The 19,185-nt window shown below is 37.5% G+C and overlaps 1 protein-coding gene across 10 annotated transcripts in view; it reads right to left on the reverse strand.

Annotated features, from left to right (window-relative positions):
* Positions 1-19,185, reverse strand: part of dnm3a (dynamin 3a) — a 48,230-nt gene that overhangs the window by 21,309 nt on the left and 7,736 nt on the right. For all 10 annotated transcript variants that reach the window (XR_010898052.1, XR_010898054.1, XR_010898053.1 and 7 more), the window contains exons 3-10: positions 6,749-6,822; positions 4,636-4,785; positions 3,908-4,111; positions 3,703-3,801; positions 1,466-1,626; positions 1,190-1,332; positions 866-1,001; positions 702-769 (exon numbers count right to left, since the gene is read on the reverse strand). Coding sequence is in view for 7 of the 10 variants with exons in the window: in XM_067417180.1 (XP_067273281.1) it covers positions 702-769; positions 866-1,001; positions 1,190-1,332; positions 1,466-1,626; positions 3,703-3,801; positions 3,908-4,111; positions 4,636-4,785; positions 6,749-6,822 (1,035 nt within the window). In the remaining 3 variants the exon portion in view is untranslated. The remainder of the gene's footprint in view (positions 1-701; positions 770-865; positions 1,002-1,189; positions 1,333-1,465; positions 1,627-3,702; positions 3,802-3,907; positions 4,112-4,635; positions 4,786-6,748; positions 6,823-19,185) is intronic.

Consider the following 19,185-nt stretch of genomic DNA (forward strand, 5'->3'; position numbering starts at 1 on the left):
TTAAGATATTTTGTTGAAATCCGATGGCTCAGAAAGGCCTTCATTCACACCAATGTCATTTCCTTTCTCAAGACCCATAAAAGGCACTAAAGACGTTGTTACAAAGCCCATCTCACCATAGTGGCTCTACAATAATTTTATGAAGCGATGAGAATAGTTTTTGTGCGCAAAAAACCCAGACTAAATAATGATTTATATAGTGATGGGCCGATTTCAAAACAAAGCTTCGAACCGTTATGAATCAGTGTATCGCTTCATGATTTGGATCACCAAAGTCACATGATTTCAGAAGTTTGGCGGTTTGACAAACGATCCAAATCATGAATCGATACGCTGATTCATAGCGGTTCGAAACTTTGTTTTGAAATCGGCCCATCACTATATAAGTCGTTATTTATTTATTTATTTTTTGGCGACAAAAACGATTCTCATCACTTCATAAAATGATTGTAGGGCCATTGTAGTGAGATGGACTTTGTAATAACGTCTTTAGCGCCTTTTATGGGTCTTGAGAAAGGAAATGGCATTGGTGTCAATGAAGGCCTTTCTGAGCCATTGGATTTTGACAAAAATATCTTAATTTGTGTTCCGAAGATAAACGAAGGTCTTACGGGTGTTGAACGACATGAGGGTAAGTAACTAATGACAGAATTTTCTTTTTTGGGTGAACTAACCCTTTAATATATGTTTGTGACACATACCTGATGCCATGGATGTTTTTAATAGCGTAACTGATCTCCCTTCGTAATTCTTTCTCATCAAATTCCATCTGATATAGTGCAACATAAACAGGACATTAGAATTAGCTCTAAATGCCATGTAAATATTTACTGTGTTAAAGATCAATTTGAATTTAACAAATTACCTTAACCAGTTCAAATGGAAAACGTTCATGAAAGACACGGTTGATTTTGGCTCCTCCTGAAAGCTCCACTGTGTCCACCTGATCCCCAGATCCCTCAATCCGCTTCTCAAAATCCAGCCCAAAGTGCTGTATCAGCCTGGACAACAAAAAAAACAGTATGCGTTTGTGTGTGTGGCCTCTTCACTTCTGGCCTTACCTACAATGTGTTTGTGTTTAGGCAGTAAAAAAGTCTTGTTTATTTCAATATGGTAAAGACTAGTGTGTTTGTTTTCGTGTTTGTTTGCGTTTATCTGTGTGTGTGTATTTATGTGTGTGTAAACCCACTGCATTAAGGTCTTGGTCTTGCGTGAGGGGTCATCTGGGTTCAAATACTTGTACTCTTCTGCCTCTTTATCCATTGAAAGAAGCTGAGTCTGTAGTTGACTACGTAACGCTGGTAATGTGTCACGGATGTGGTTGATAAGTTGCTAGGCAGACATGAGGGGGGTTTAGGAGTGAGAAAAGAGAAGAAATACAATTAAAGCTATCATATGTGAGCTCTTATGTATTTCATCCATGTGGTACTTCTTGTAATGTTGTGTAGTATAATTCTCTTGTCACCTGGTTGAGGAGCCTCTGTAAGTACGGAGTGCCCATGCAATCTGCCATGTGTCGGTATGCAGGATGTGACTTGAAGAACCGTCTTTCTGCAGCCAGAGCTGCACTGATATCCTTTTTCCCCTCTATGTCCTTCTGACTACGGTTTACCACACCAATATAACCTGTAGTCACAAAAGGGAGACAGAAATAAAATGTGTTGAAGGGGACAATTTCCTTTCTTTCAGATACTTTGAAAAAATATATGATTTATTTGTCAAAAATCCTTTTGAATTTGAGAATTTGTCCCTGCACTTCTTTCACTTATTTCAATCATATTGTCTTGTGACATTTCTTCTTTTAAACATGACAGCTTGTAAGTTTATACAACAGTTTTTTTATCAGTATTGCATTTTGACTACACTAGCCAGTAGCCGCAGTGACGGTGAACCTGATGGCCTCAGCAAACTCTCAAGGGTGCCTTTAAATTACATATTTAAATGTTTTTTTTTCTTTTCTTGTAAATGTCTTTATGCCTTAAAATAGCTTGAATGAAACTCCATGAGCCATGAATATCCAAATAAGCCCTATCTCCACTCAATCACACAAGCTCTGAATACCTGAGTTGACTCCACTCAGTCAACTTTACTGTAGTAAACGTTTCACAATGTCAAGTGGAAATACTGGTTTAATTCAGCCATATAGATTTGAATCAGAGACTGATTCAGAAGAAGTGGAATTATATAGACTCGTCAGCAAGTCGATTTATCAGAATGATAAAGTGTTTTATGTATCACTCTTTACAACGTCGGACACATAAAGGAAATTAATATGATTAGCCTTTTGCTTGACTAAGTTATCAAACAGCTAATAAGTTGTTAATGTTACACAATCAAATCATGTTCCCGTTTGCCATATCAGTCTGCCTTCTAAAAATCAGCATCCTTAGAAATGTTTTGAACAACTTAAAACATCAGTGGAGAAAGGCTTAAAGTTCATCACAACATCGGAATATACATCATATACATAATTCAACTGCTATATTGCTAAATGTACCCAATTTTTTTATATAGCCTGACCAGGATAACCTGGATTCTCTTGAGACTCCCTTGCTTTGCAGCATAGTAATGATATGCAAAAGTCCGCCCGCCCGCACGTTGACATGATTGGTTACGATGGACACGTGTGAAATGGAAAACAAATGTGAATTTAAACCGCATTTTTGAGACTGTCTTTGGTTCGCTGCAGTTTTAGGGAGAAACACTCAGCAATGATGATGACTTATGAATTTGCATATAGTTTGCCTTAAAGCATATTAAAAACACCACATAAACAACATTTGAAGCATGATTCTCACCACAGACGAGATGTTAGTAAGATGTTAAGATGTTATTTTAATTCACACCCTCAACAACTATTTTCTTCTTTGAAAAACAGAATTCCCATGTTCCCATGTTTCAAAGGAATAAAATCTTAAAACACCATGGGCACTTTTGATAAAGATTACATATTTTCAGTTTTGCCTAAATAACTATAAAGAATCTCTTAATTTTTAAAATATTTTATTGGACAGAAATTATAATTATATCTGACATGTAAGAGTAAATTAAATGCTAAAAAGATTGGGATGCCTGAAGGATATTCAGCTCCTAAAACTTGGATTTCTGAAATCAAATTATTTTAATTATAATTGTTTTAGTTATTTATTTTTAAAATGTAGTTTTTTTGTTTTTTTTATAATTCCACACAAAAAAAACTTCCAAAAAAAAAAAACTTCTAAAAAGTTTTGAAAATAAAATATAACCGTGGATGTAACAAAGAAAACTTTGAATATTGTTGTTGAGGACTCTGAACATTGTTGTGGACAATGATGGGGCCTTGGAGGCAAAAAGGTTGAGAACCACTGCCAAAGCATAAGCTCAGCTTTTTTATGGAAAAAATAAATCTCTAGAACTTTAGACTTGAGGTGGGAAAATGTGTTTTCCTGTTCGGCAGTGTTGTGACCCAACAAGTCAGACTGTATCTAATCTGCATACATGACCGACGAATAGGGTTTCTAGAGTGTCTTAAGTTAACCCTCCTCCAGGCCTGGACTTCTGTGTGTCTAATGCATTAAGGCAGCAGCAGGAAGCATGAAGACTCTGCACCTGGCCCTGTTTTAGCCACTATAGCCTTCAGCAGACTTGTTTGGCAGTGGCCCAGGTCTTAGACCAAACAGCATGGGCCTCTACTGACAGCACATTTCTACAAGTATGCTGTACCTCTGCGTAGTGGCAGTAACCTGTTCTCCAGCACGTCCCTGACATCTGTGCCCTTGTCTGTCAGATCCAGCTTAGTGATCACACCGATGGTGCGATGACCTTACAGGAAAAGAAAAACAAGTAAAAACATTATGATGATGTGAGTTGGACAAAAGGGGATATAATTGAGGACAGATATGAACCATAACTGTTCTTTCCCACTCACCCTGCGGATCCACGTCTTTGGCCAGTTTAAGAGCATCGGAGTTAGCCAGATCCATGTTAGCGGGTGTGACAGCAAGGATGAGACAATTCTCTTTACAGATGAACTGCATGATCATGTCTCTGATCTGGTATTCAATATCAGGAGGCTGATCTCCCACTGGTACTTTAGTTATGCCTGGAAGATCTATCAGAGTCAAGTTCAAAACTGCAGAAAGAAAATGAGAAAAACAAAGGCAGAGATATTTGGCCAGAGATATTACTAGGAAAGAAAAAAAATCTATACGAGAACTCTAAGAGACAAGAACAGCAAACGAGAACAAATATACCATTCAGCTATAAAAGTTTTTTAAAACAAAATGTATATATATATATATATATATATATATATATATATATATATATATATATATATATATATATATATATGTAACAAAAGCGTTCTAATAAAATAAATTAAATAAATACTCTTCTTTTGAGCTTTCTATTCATCGAAGAATCCAGAAAAAAAGCATCACAGATTAAACAAAAATATTAAGCAGCGCAACTGTTTCAAAAATGATAATTAAATTAATAATAATTAAATGTTTTTTGAGCAGCTGAAAATTCAGCTTTGCTATGACAGCAATAAACTACATTGTAAAATATATTAAAATAGAAAACAATTAGCTTCAAATTGTAAAAATATTTATGTGTTTTTGGTGAAAATAAATGCAGCCTTGACAGTAATACCATTTGGAGAGTAGACACGAAGGTTAATGGGAATGGAGGATATGCCCTTATTTGTTCCTGTGATTCTGTCTGTCTCTGCTTCAATCTCCCGTCGGACATCATCAAATTCTGTAAACTTCTTTCCTTTACAGTGCAGAAACTCTGCATGCTCTGTGGTGGAGAATGGAAAGTATGAATTAGAGAAAGTAGAAGATGATAGCGCCTTAGGAAACTGACAGCTCAACAGTTTATAATTCATGAAATTCGAAAATCGGACTTGTTCTCCATTCTCCATACTGACTGATTTTAATCTTAAAACAGGAGACACTGCCCTCTAGTGCTCAGTGCACATACTTTCATATACCACATATAGGCTCTTTTTTGACACAAAAAAGTTTGTTTTACAACAAGTGTAAAGCATATAATGTGCTTGCAGTTTTGCAGACTTGGTCTGAAGATTACATATATGGGTGAATGTTTCGCAACAGTAAGTGGGCCTCGAGTAACACTTTTAGTGTGCAAGCATTTTTTTTTAAAACTAAATGTGTGTGTATGTGAGTATCACTCATGGGCGTAGATTACGCGGGGGAAGCGGGGGGCGTGTCCCCCTCACTTTTAATAAAATGAATTTTCGTCCCCCGCACTTTTACTGGGTCTCACCGATCCTAGTCGACCCGCTCCGAGCGGGATTCGAACCGGTGTTACCCTGTGCGGGGGCGGACAAGTTAACAGGGACGCTAACGACAGCCTTCTCTAAACTCGTGTGATAGCGCGCTTCTTGAGGTCAGGGGCAAGTGTATTTATATAGAAACCAATGTGAATACATCAAGATTTAAATTCAGAGACAAAAAATTATCTATGCATGACCTGTCATTTTTTCCGAATCTTAATATGAGGAGGGCGTTCTCTCACAGAAAGTCCAAAAGTGGATTCGTAATACCCAGTCACGCCGGAGCTGCAGCTGAAGGAAAACAATCGTTATGAGTGATGAAACGTGACGACGACAATCAGACGAGTGCGACAATATATGCTTTATGTGTGTTTTTTAAGTCATCTCAATGTAGGCTATTTATTGACAATAAAGTATCATATGAATAATGCAGCTTTTTTAATGTTTAGTATTCTGCTCACCACGGCTGCATTTATGTAATCGAAAATAGTTCAAACAGTAATATTTTGAACATTATTACAAATTAAAACCGCTTTTTTTCCTATGTGAATATATAGTAATTTATTCCTGTGATCAAAGCTGAATTTATCATCATTACTCCAGTCTTCAGTGTCACATGATCCTTCACTAATCATTCTCAGATGAGGATTTCATAATCAAGAAACATTTATGATTATTATCTGTGTTGAAAACAGTTCCCAAAATGTTGTGGAAAACATGATAGCCTACATGTTATTTTTCAGGATTCTTTGATGAATAGAAAGTTCAATGGACAGCATTTATTTGCATTTATTAAATAAATTATCTAATTTGTAATATTAAAAATATCACTTGTGATCAATGTAATGCATGTCTGATCAATAAAAGTATTAATTTCTCTCTTTTTTAATTTTACCACAAATGTTTAGAAAATTAAGCATCATCATGAGCAGCACAACTGATAATAATCCTAAATGTGTGTTGATCATCAGATCCTCATCTGAGAATGATTAGTGAAGGATCACTGAAGACTGGAGTAATGATGATAAATTCAGCTTTGATCACAGGAATAAATTACATTTTACTATATATTCACATAGAGAACAGATGAGTTACATCAATATATATATATATATATATATATATATATATATATATATATATATATATATATATATATATATATATATATATATATATATATATATTTTACATTGCATAAAATCTACGGAGTCTTAATGCAGAAGTGTTTGTAGTATATAAACCAATCATAAAATTGGCACAAAAAAAAGAATAGGAGAATAATATTATAGATATTAATTATTGGTTATTGTTCACCATTGTATTTGATATCTTGCCCAATTAAAAGCAAGAGATGCAATAAATGATATTGGTCCAAAAAAAAAAAAAAAAAAAAATGGTATTACGACATTTCTGTCCCCCTCACTTCTGAAGAGATGGCTACGCCCCTGGTATCACTCATACCTGAAGTTGAACTGATGAGCTGAAGGACGAGTGGTCTCCTTGTAACAATTCCTGAGCCTCTAGGCAGGAAATCTCTGAGAAAAAAGCATTGACCGTTATGTCAAAAAACTAAAACACACATAAGTAAACGTATTCAGATCCTTCTAAAAAAATTAGCATATGTGATAAAAGTTCATTATTTTCCATAATGTAATAATACAAATTAAAATTTCATATATTTTAGATTCATTGCACACCAACTGAAATATTTCAGGTCTTTTATTGTTTTAATACTGATGATTTTGGCATACAGCTCATGAAAACCCCAAATTCCTACCTCAAAAAAAGAGCATATCATGAAGAGGTTCTCTAAATGAGCTATTAACCTAATCATCTGAATCAACTAATTAACTCTAAACACCTGCAAAAGATTCCTGAGGCTTTTAAAAACTCCCAGCCTGGTTCATTACTCAAAACCGCAATCATGGGTAAGACTGCCGACCTGACTGCTGTCCAGAAGGCCATCATTGACATCAAGCGAGAGGGTAAGACACAGAACGAAATTTCTGAACGAATAGGCTGTTCCCAGAGTGCTGTATCAAGGCACCTCAGTGGGAAGTCTGTGGAAAGGAAAAAGTGTGGCAAAAAACGCTGCACAACAAGAAGAGGTGACCGGACCCTGAGGAAGATTGTGGAGATGGACCGATTCCAGACCTTGGGGGACCTGCGGAAGGAGTGGACTGAGTCTGGAGTAGAAACATCCAGAGCCACCGTGCACAGGCGTGTGCAGAAAATGGGCTACAGGTGCCGCATTCCCCAGGTCAAGCCACTTTGGGCTACAGAGAAGCAGCACTGGACTGTTGCTCAGTGGTCCAAAGTATTTTTTTTGATGAAAGCAAATTGTGCATGTCATTTGGAAATCAAGGTGCCAGAGTCTGGAGGAAGACTGGGGAGAAGGAAATGCCAAATTGCCTGAAGTCCAGTGTCAAGTACCCACAGTCAGTGATGGTCTGGGGTGGCATGTCAGCTGCTGGTGTTGGTCCACTGTGTTTTATCAAGGGCAGGGTCAATGCAGCTAGCTATCAGGAGATTTTGGAGCACTTCATGCTTCCATCTGCTGAAAAGCTTTATGGAGATGAAGATTTCGTTTTTCAGCACGACCTGGCACCTGCTCACAGTGCCAAAACCACTGGTAAATGGTTTACTGACCATAGTATTACTGTGCTCAATTGGCCTTCCAACTCTCCTGACCTGAACCCCATAGAGAATCTGTGGGATATTGTGAAGAGAAAGTTGAGAGACGCAAGACCCAACACTCTGGATGAGCTTAAGTCCGCTATCGAAGCATCCTGGGCCTCCATAACACCTCAGCAGTGCCACAGGCTGATCGCCTCCATGCCACGCCGCATTGAAGCAGTCATTTCTGCAAAAGGATTCCCGACCAAGTATTGAGTACATAACTGGACATAATTATTTGAAGGTTGACTTTTTTTGTATAAAAAACACTTTAATTTTATTTATTTTTCGGATGAAATATGCTATTTTTTTAGAAGGACCTGTACAATAGGCATACAAATCCTTGTCCAAGCCAGATGCAATTCTCCATCCAAAAAAAAAAACTATGCATAAAACTTGATCCCTCACATGCCACACTGACAGTCCCTGTCTGAGGCACAGTGCCAGAGACTCTTGCATACTTTGACTAGTCCAGTTTTACAGTGAAACCATAAACCTCTTCCCACCTCCTCACACCCTTCATGACCCTCATATACTCATATATTTATGGCACGTTTTCATACAACTTCTGCTGGCCTTAACATTTACACATGAGTTGTGGGATAATTTAGCCTTAAATAACCAGAAAGTAGTCGATTCTTAATCCATTCCATTTCATTTTCACCATCTATGTGCAGATTACATGAGTGCACTCTATAAATAAAACACTCCAGTAGAGGAACTGCAGCTGGATCACTGATATTCTTTATGCGTGATGTTAAAATACATCCTACCCCTGTTTAAAGTGCAGTAATATATCTAAATAAGTCAAATCTTAGTTTGTTTACCCCCCAAAAAAGTGTCAACACCATCGTAGCTCTGTTTTTTTTTTATATAAAGCTCATGGCTGATTCAATGGTGCAGACTTTTGTCTTGGAAACTATTTTGATTTTTGTTTTTCATCCAATCTATTTCGAAAGAGGAAACAATACAATGATGGGGAAAGTTTGACTTTTCTATGGAAATGTTTTCCATTTGGTCTGATAAATCCCAGGCTTGAGACGAAGCATCTATGCATGATAAATATGATCGTGGAAATAGGGTGTGCGTGGATCTAAAACAGAACTATTTCCTAAAATAGAGGGGAAGTCCCACTGGATTAGACCTAGTTAAAGGCATTCAGAGAGGAGGGCTGACTGCAGGTAGAGCCAACATAGTGCTTCATAGAGTGCATAGCATAGAGTTCTGCAGTGATGACGTATTTTTTTAGGCCAATCCGGAAGTTAACATCACACTGGTTCTCTCAACAAAAAACCAATACGATTTTTCCATTGGCTTTGGTGCAAATCTGGATTATTGGCCCTGTGACAAAAAAACTAACAAAAAAAAAAAAAACATTTTACACACACTTTACACACTTACACATTTTGTTCAACATGATAATCTTCACAACTTAACAGAGCTTTTGTTATTTTTAAGGCCAAAAAATGAACATTGTGTAATTTATTCACCCTCAAGTTGTTCCAGACCTGTATGAGTTTTTTTCTTCTGTTGAACACAAAAGAAAATATAGAAGAATGTTGCTAACCAGATAGTTGACAGTACCCATTGACTTCCATTGTAAAAAAATAAATAATACTATGGATGTCAATGGCTACCTTCAACTGTCTGGTTACCAACATTCTTCAAAATTTTCTTTTGTTTTCAACGGAAGAAAGAAACTCATACAGGTCTGGAACAACTTGAGGGTGAATGAATTACATATTGTTCATTTTTTGGCCTTAAAAATAATAAAAGCTCTGTTCATTTGTAAAGATTGTCTTGTTGAACAAAATGTGTAAGTGTGTACCCATTGACTTCCATAGTAAAAAATTAAAAAAAAAAAAATACTATGGATGTCAATGGCTACCTTCAACTGTCTGGTTAACAACATTCCACAAAATATATTTTATGTCTAAAAGAAAAAAAGAATCTCATATAGGTTTGAAAACAAAAATGAGGGTGTGTATATGCTTACAAAATGATTACATTTTTGGGTGAAATATCCCTTTAAATGCAATTGTAAAATGCAAAAAGCTAAACAAAGGCTGTAAACCAACCATGATCACATGACTTCAACATCACTATCATTAAGCTATTATTAAAGGTGCACTATGCAACTTTCCATCCACTGGAGGGCGCCTATTCTAAACAATGGCATAGTTTGATGATGCCAAGTTTGAGCGCAGTATATTGGGACATGTGGTCTTCACCTCACAGCCGGTGGAAAATAGCATTCGGGCAGAAATCATGTTCCTGGATGCGGTTATTACGTTACTGTAGTGTGAAACAGAGCAGGACCGAGTGTTGTGGATCTGAGCACGGCCGCTGAAGCGATTGTTAGACAAACACTTGGCTCGCGAGCACAGGGACAGCACAGGCATATTATGACAAGACGGGACACCTGCACTATTTCTGCGTTTCCGGTCATGAGTATAAGGTAAAGCAGCTCTGTTTATCATATTAGATACATTTAAGTGTGTTTAAAATTATGTTATGACGTTACTCTGTGCGTTCGCTCGGGGCTGCTGTGACATGTTCACACTGCTAAGAGAAAAGGACTTCTGCCAAATAAAACTGAGGGTAACGCAGATATGACGCAATTGACAGGCGACTCCCTCAAATGCTATGCTGACACCTCCCGGGTTCTTGGTTAAAATAGCAATTTTCAGGGTAATGGAACCGGGTCACTCATTTCCGGGTTTTGGCCTACAAAAATACATCATCCCTGCAACCCTTTACTGCTATTAAGCTACAGATACAAAAAAAATCATAATTTTCCCCCATACTCTTGGTAGTGTTTGCTAAGTAGACATTGCTCATACTGAGGGTTAGGCGTTTGTACAAATAACTAACCCAAAGTAAGATTATACTTCAAGCGAAATCCAAAAACAAACTCGTGTGACGGAATTTCAAACAAAATCATTGGGATTTCAAGTTTGGGAGTTCAAACCTTGTTGCCAAAGTGAACTTGATAATCAGTTAACTTGATAATCGTGTCAAAGCAGTTGGTACACGGCACGACTATGAACGGCAGGCCAGAGGTAAACACATGTGTTACCACGTTAAACACAGTGACTGGATCTTTCAATGTTGCAGCTATAGCTTTGGATAGGAAAAAAATAAATAAAAATGTATTTTTTTGTTGAAAAGCAGAGATCAGCAGATTCCTTTTAACCAGAGAGAGAGAGAAAGTGCGCGAGTGTGTGTGTGACAGTGTATGCACAAAATGTGTGGTAGCAGCCACTTATAGCCTATTACTCATAGATCTAGCCTATGTGACGATTTGACAATAGGGAGCAGCTTGTTGAAAATCGGGCCGACTCCCCGAAAATTATTGGGAGGTGGTGAGGTCCTTGTAACGTGCTCGGCTCGTCTCGTAATTCCTCTCACACATTGCAAGCCGTGACCATAAACAAGCAGCATAAATGATTTCCACATGAAAAAAAACGTCTGCGAAGCCCGTACGACAGAAAAAAATCGCACTGTGTACACCCGGCATGTGGGGTAAAAGTTTCACCAGCATGGGGCAAATGGCACACAGTATTGATACACACACTTAAGCTAAAATAATATGTTTTTAATAATGTATAAGTTGTTCAAAACAATCACGTCTGTGTTTATTTTTATAGATAAAAATATATATATTTTTATATTTTAAAAAGTAAAGATTCTGAAAGCATTGAAGGAGATCCCATAATAATTTAACATTGATTGACAGTAGTATGATATTTTATTATATGATTGTTTCATTATAAATATGGGTATTATCCAACTTAATTTATGATATTTACCATCTAACATCAAAAAGTAGCTCAAATTAGCACAGAATCAACTTTGCATTGTTGCCTGCAATTGCATCAGAGATCAGACCAATTTTCACATGCATCTTGAAAAGCGGATGTTTTTGAAAGTGCCGCAGCAAGTTTGTGTGCCATCTATGGTTTTAGAAGAAAATAAAATCAAAGGCACCTTTAGCCCTGTTGTACCCTAAATTGGGGCCTTAATTATTGAACATGTATTTTAGCCATGAAACTACAGTATATGAACTGGCAAGCCAGCCAGCAGTATTTAGCTTGAACTTTCATGTAGGCAGTGACTCATCTGTGTGATTGACACATGGCTCACTCTTCTTCAACAATGTCCTTTACATTCCTAGTCATTGCCAATTACCCTTGACCTCCACTTTCTAACCCCTTAACAAAGCCCCTCTTGACTCAACTGCTCCAGCTTCGTCTTCTCCCCCTTTTTCTCCCTTTTTCCTTCACTATCTGCTTATTTCACTCTGTCCCTCCACCAGTACCCAGCATGCATTACTGTAGTAAACAGACACAGTCATTCTGAATTGAGCACTGCCTGTGTGTAACTAATATTTACCCATTTCAGCTGGTGTTTAACTGAGCATTTCAAGACTGATTAAAGAACTAGCTTAAGCTAAAATTAACATTCTGTCATTATTCTGTTGAAAGTGGTACTTCACCGCTGGAAAGATGAATGTTTATTTAAATTGGGTCTTTTATGAAGTAGAAATGTGAAATTATTTTAGAAGTTGCTGCCTTCTAAATTTATTTTTGGCTCATATGGATGAATGACAACAACTCCCAAAATGCACTTCCTTCACTGCCCTACAAGACCACTCCCAAGCCCCCGGTTACATCACTTGCCAACTGTGGCATCGCCCTACCGTCGTTTTGATTTTTATAGTAATAAAATCATGTAGTTCGGTTAGAGAACAAACACTATAATTAAAAACTGAACAAGTCTGCTCAATACAGCATGAGCTGAATGAGAGTCATCGCACAGAACAACAGCAGGAGTCAGATCTCATTCATCACGAGAGCAAAGAGCTGACAGACAAGATGATTGTGGAAGTGAGTTTGTCATACCGTTTTGTTGTTGTTGTTTTTTTTCATTAAGAATAACAGGCTAATGAACCCACAATTCAAGCAACCCACCCCCGAATTGGCACTAATTCAAAACCGAAACTAAAATGAGCACGGCGACCCGGCATTCATTCACGGCCACATTCTCATTCATTCATGGGCACAGTAATTTATGGTGCGTGTGCAGTCTAGTGGGTTTTAGTTCATGCCTATGGAAGCTTAAATATCACTGGGAACACTTGCTTTGCTCCGTTATGAATGCCCGAGCGGCTGTGCGCATTAACATTCTATGGGCAGGTTGAAAACATGCGGAACTAACTCCTACTGCTGGTTGTACTCAATATAGGTACCACATGGGGAGCCCAGCTGGGTTTAGTTCACAAAAGTGGGCCCCAGAAAAGATGCCCATTTTGAGCCCATGCCCGCTCTGTACCCCTGTAGCCCATGTTTAATCCACGTGGGCCCCACATACATGTGTTGGCTGGGTAGTGCCTTTTATGGGTCTTCAGAGAGGAAATGACATTGGTGTCAATGAAGGCCTTTCTGAGCCATTGGATTTCAACAAAAATATTTTCATTTGTGTTCTGAAGATGAGCAGAGGTCTCACGGGTGTCGAACGACATTAGGGTAAGTAATTGATAAAAGAATTTTCATTTTTGGGTGAACTAACCCTTTAAAAGCCAGTTGAACTTGCACCATGGCCGATTCGCTATTTACAGGGCCAATTGTGTGTCTTCAAAAGATTTAGATTAAACCATTCAATTCATAAGAGTACTTTTAAAACATCTTTAATACTCTGTATTAACTTTTTGATGTCTCAGCAGAGGGACAGAAATCTCATGTTTTATTTAAATATAATAAAATATTTGTTTTATAAGTTTTACATGTGATAAAATCAACATAATGGTCAGTAATTAATGACAGAATTTTAATTTATGGGTGAACTAATAATTTTGAATAAATAAATAATTTAGCTATTCTCTATATATATTCCAAACTTTGTATTGCTTATTGTGTAACTTTTATGTTCTCCTTTGGATAATTTGCTTGAGTTTTGCTCATGTGTTGCTTTTTTTTTAAATGTCTGCTAAATTTATAAATGCAAATGTAACCTAAACCAGTGTGACAGCCTCGGAAATTCCTCAAAAAATAAAAAATAAAAAATACAAATTCAAATACAAATACATCTGCAAAATGTTATTTCTGCTTTTTGGCATGTCATCTAGTTGAGTAAAACTCAACTACATCCTCTACTAAACCCAAGCACTACGCTCCTATCAGTGAGATCTCATTTCACTAACCCATTTCTCCAGGCATCTCTGGTGTTCCACTGACTGGCAGTGATACTGAGATCACAGATGGCTGAGGCTGCAGTGCTCTCCATTCATATATAACCCATTGCTATGGATACATACTCATTATTTGCTGTGCATGAGCTCTAAGTAGGCCATCATATGACTCTACCGAATAAGTTCATTCTGGTGCATAAATGGAAACCATTTGCTAGTATTTCAGTTGATCAATTTACATTAAAAGAAAAGAGGCAGACTCTACAAACTTAATATATGGTCAGATGTTCTGAAGCATGGAGAAACATGATTTTCCTATGTGTTTGATTCCCATGGAATGCAAGATAGAATTGAATCAACTAAAGTGCCCCTGCTTTTTTTCAAATATTACCTTTCATGTCGTGTGTAATGTAGCTATTTGTAAATGTAAAAGTCCTGCAAAGGTTTGAAGAGCAAACTAATCGATTCTGAAGTGCGAAATGAGTCTCACTTCCTTTTACATACCAAATAACTTACTTAAATAAGTAACAAATTTGTGTGGTCTATGGCCTATGGTCTTCATTGGGTGCCAGTGAACAATGTTTACTTTCGCCTGGCAAACACGGCAGTTTTAGCTGAAAGGATGAGGACCCGAGCTGGAATTGATACGGTAAAACCAACGGCAACGTGTATCAAGTGCTAAGAAAGCCTCCGGAGCTGAAATTCAGATATGGTAATAGGCATTTAGTTTCCGACATGCGCTGTAAGCGGTAGACCGATCACAACAGACTGGGCCATCTGACCAATCAGAGCAGAGTAGGCAGTGCTGGTCCTCCCTGTACGCAAAGTATGCAAGTTGCGTAGGGCCCCCAAACAACCAGGGGGCCTCCATGCTCTCAAGAATGATTTAGTGCTGTGTTATAGGTTATGATTTTGGCTTCCAACAATTTTTTTTTTTTTTTTTTCGGTGCCATACGTAACATCCAAATCAGTCGAAACATCATGTGTAAAGGCATATTGAGCTGCGAAAGAGAGGCTGTTCAACAGGCGGTTGTCTGTCTGCGTGATTTGATATGACGAGAAAAATGGACAAGTGTACAGGATATAATGTGGGCTTCAGGCTTTGGAAAAACACACAAAAATATGTATATTAGGGTTGTGGATTTGGTTTTAAAGTGACAGCAGCCTAATGGCTCATTTCAACCGGTTCAGTACATTTCAGTATGCTACATAATTTTTGCAGTTCCCATAACTAATTCCTAATTCCAAACCGTACTGTACCACTTTTTTGGCATCCTTCTATTTGGGTACCAAGCACTGTAGTCGGTACTAAAGGGTGGAGCTAGACTCATTGCAGAATGTTGATTGGTTGACAGAAAAAAATCGTCACTTGTGTGCTTTTACGGCTATGTTTTTCCTTGCAGCCAGCAGCCTTGGCTCAAACAAAGCGTATCGTCTTCTTGTGACAATAGCCACATACCAAGAAGCAAGAACAAGATCTACTGTATGTCGTCCATTGTTGTTTACTGTGTCCCTTTCTTCAAGCTAGAATGCCATCGATTGCTAAACACTATCATATGGGCACTGTTGCCGGTGGGAACACAAGCTGGATCAGAATTTATGGTCCCGAATTGTACTACACTGAAAGATACCGCACCGCTCGGTGGAAATGAGCCATAATAAACCCGCTCCCTCTGTCATTTAATGTTCAAACAAGAAAAACGAGAGAATCTTTCACTGAATAACATTAGTAACTTTAATAAGAATCAATGTATATTTAATTCATACATGGAAGCCTATGCAATGTTTTATTCATTTTACTTTCTTTTATATTTGATTAGGCCATCCTTAAAAATATTTTGGTTTGCAGTAACAGAAAAACAAAACAAAAAAAAACAGGGTCGGTAGGTAGGTCTATATTTTTTTTTTTCTTCAAATTTTAATGTAAAAAAAAAGTAAATTTTTGGTGATGGTGATTACGTAGATATGAATTTAAACAAATTAGCATATCGTGACGTCACTGACTGGGTCTTCAAGCCGTGTCTTCGGGCCCATAGGCTTATTGCAGGCTATATAGACCACAAACAAATTGGAATATTTGTCAAAAACATGTTTCTTGCATAAATTTCAGGGCATTCATTAAGAAAAGGTTCCAACCACCAGCTAGCTGTCATTGACTCAACGCTGTCAACCCTCCCTTTTTTTCCGGGTTTCTCAGGTATTTTTGCTCTTTTCCCACTGTCTTCCCGTTTTAGTATTTTCCTGTGATATGTTCCGTATTTTTACGCTTGATTGTGTTAACTCAGAACACGCAACTATCTGTGTCTCTGAAGTGGCTTGTACTTGTTGCTAGACCAACGCATCTGGTGATATAGACTAGTGTATTTGAATATTAAAAAGCAAAAAGTTGTTTTTATGAATTCAATTAATTAAGTAGCTATAACCTACTCTTTACTGGTAAATATTACAGTAAACAAACATCACAGACAATGGCAGACCATTTTTTCAGACGTTATTTTATTTTTGTAATATTATGTATTGTGTTTCAGTTTTTTTGAAGAGACACTGCCCCTCTTTCCTCCTTCTTGACAGCCTACATTTAGAAAAATAGCTTTGATTAACGATTAAATGATTAAATGATTAAAAAGGTTTAAAAATTGTGATTGTTTGGATTGTTTCTCCTGCCGTCGAGCCACAGCCGTTCACTAAATTAGTGTTTCCCAACCTTTTTTCAGTCATGGCACCCTTTGAAAATTTTCTAATTTTGTGGCACCCCCATACATATGTTACGCTAGGGGTGTAACAGTACAGATTGCTCACGGGTCGGTTTGTATCACGGTTTTAGGTTCACGGTTTCAGTACGATTTGGTATTTGCCATGCTCAGGGAAATAAAGAACTACTGTCAAATAAAAATAAAGACAATAAGAACAAAAAACTTAAATACCAGCAGCAGCACAAATAAATACTATTGAGCAAACATACTAATAAAATAAACAATGCTTTTCAGATTTTTCAGGTAGGTCTAACATTAGTTTTTAGGTATAGAAATTGAATAAATTAATCAAATGTAAAATAGCTGCACATTTAACTGCTTAAATTAAAAATTAATCCTTATTAAACTTACAAAAGCTATTCAATCAAGAGCAGTGAGTGATGTCCTTATCTTTTGTTGGACATTAAACAGACAGCATTAAAGGCTACTGCCCCTTTAAGACCTAATACAGGGATATGCCTTGTCTTTACTCGGGCACTACTTAAGGCATATACAGACTATGTCTGCTTGGATACTCATCAAGATCGACATGTTGATATACTTTTTGTGTGAGTTTGTCCGTTCAAGCGCAAGACTTGAAAGAGAACTCAATATTTGCGCGCTGTGAGACGTGTGCATGCTTTTGGACGAGCGCACATAGACAGATCTTCTCTGCAGAGAGTTCTCATTCGCGTCTTCTGGCGAATATACCCGGGTGATGTTGGCGAAAATGACTGGTCATACGGCAGCATTCACATGCATTGAACACAGTTTACAAAGATAGCCCACGTTTTTCTTTTATTATCGCTGTTGTGGTGTAGCCTATCATCACTGAGGAACCAGCACGTGTATCCATCGACGGAACCATACATAAAGCATTATTTTTCAAGTTACAACCAGTGCCATGCGCTGCGCGTAGTCGAGCAAAACACACGCTACCCATAGCAACGCGTTATAACAATGACATTTCAGACTGACAGATACAGTAATAAACTTCATAAAGATAAACAGCTTTTCCGCCATTTGTTACTGTTTTGTACACGTTGTTATATTAATTATAGTTAAAATTCTTTTATTGGCCACAATATAGTAATGATGAATGTTGAGAGGGGCACTTTTGATTAATATTCAAAAAAGGGCAGGGGCTCAAACCTCCCCTGTGCAGTGCACTTGCCTGGTGTGTGTAACTAGCCTGGATGCCAGTCGAACTTAGCCCCGCCCACAACATTTTTAGGTCGGGCAGTTCGGTCTAGCCTTGCTCCATAGAGGAGTAATTATCCCCGAACAGAAACTGTTCGGACCAATGAAATCATCAGGGCAGGCTTTAGAAGATGACGGACAGATGATCAACAGTAACGTAATCATGCACGTCATCAAAGGCGCTTGGATTATATTTTTTCGAATCCTAAACTGAGAGCTTGTTTGTATATGCATTCACCTTCATAATTTCTCTCAAAAGTGATGATCATGTTGGGTAAGTACTCTGTGTATCATTAAATTCTTTTATTTTTTTACAACACCGGCAAAGATTGTGTATTCCAGCCTGATTTCAGCGCGCGTGCAGACAGGGTTGCCAAGTTTTTACAACAAAATCGGCCAACTACTAGCCCTAAACAATAGCTTCTCAGGGGGTTCTCCGGGGGAAAAATGGCGTTTGGGGGGTAAAATGTGTTTTATTTTGGCATGGTTGCCTGCTAAAATTCGCACTCATGGGTCTATACTGTATATCACATAATAGTCGCTTCAACCCGCAGACATAGAAAACAACCCACGGGGAAAAAAACGCAGACTTGGCAACACAGTGCAGTTGAACTATCCCAGCTGGCATTCGACTGACATTAAACGTTTAAATGTAGTTGAAATAATGTCAGTTTATGAAAAAACATTGTTTCAACTTCAAAACAACGTTGAACACCAAATAGTTGAATTGGTGTTGTTAACTCACTAAGAATTCAACATAGAAATATCAACAAGTTTTGAGTTGTACGTCAAATCAACATTATTTTTACAACCATGACTTTTAAAAATTTTGTTGAAATATATCAGTAGAAAAATAACGTTGGAACAACGTCCAAACAATGCTGATCAATTAACTGTTGAAAAAGAGTTGATACATGAATAATGATACAACGTTGAAATATCAACTCTGAATTAAACGTTTGTTGAGCACTTTCTACATCTTATGGCTTACTTTGACAGCAAGTCCGATTGATCATTTTGGTAAGTCATTCCATACAAGAACAATATATGCAGTGGCGGCTGGTGAAAATATTATATGTGGGGCTGTTTGTGTGGGGGTC

The sequence above is a fragment of the Pseudorasbora parva genome, chromosome 15 (assembly GCF_024679245.1).
Source record: "Pseudorasbora parva isolate DD20220531a chromosome 15, ASM2467924v1, whole genome shotgun sequence".
NCBI lineage: Eukaryota > Metazoa > Chordata > Actinopteri > Cypriniformes > Gobionidae > Pseudorasbora > Pseudorasbora parva.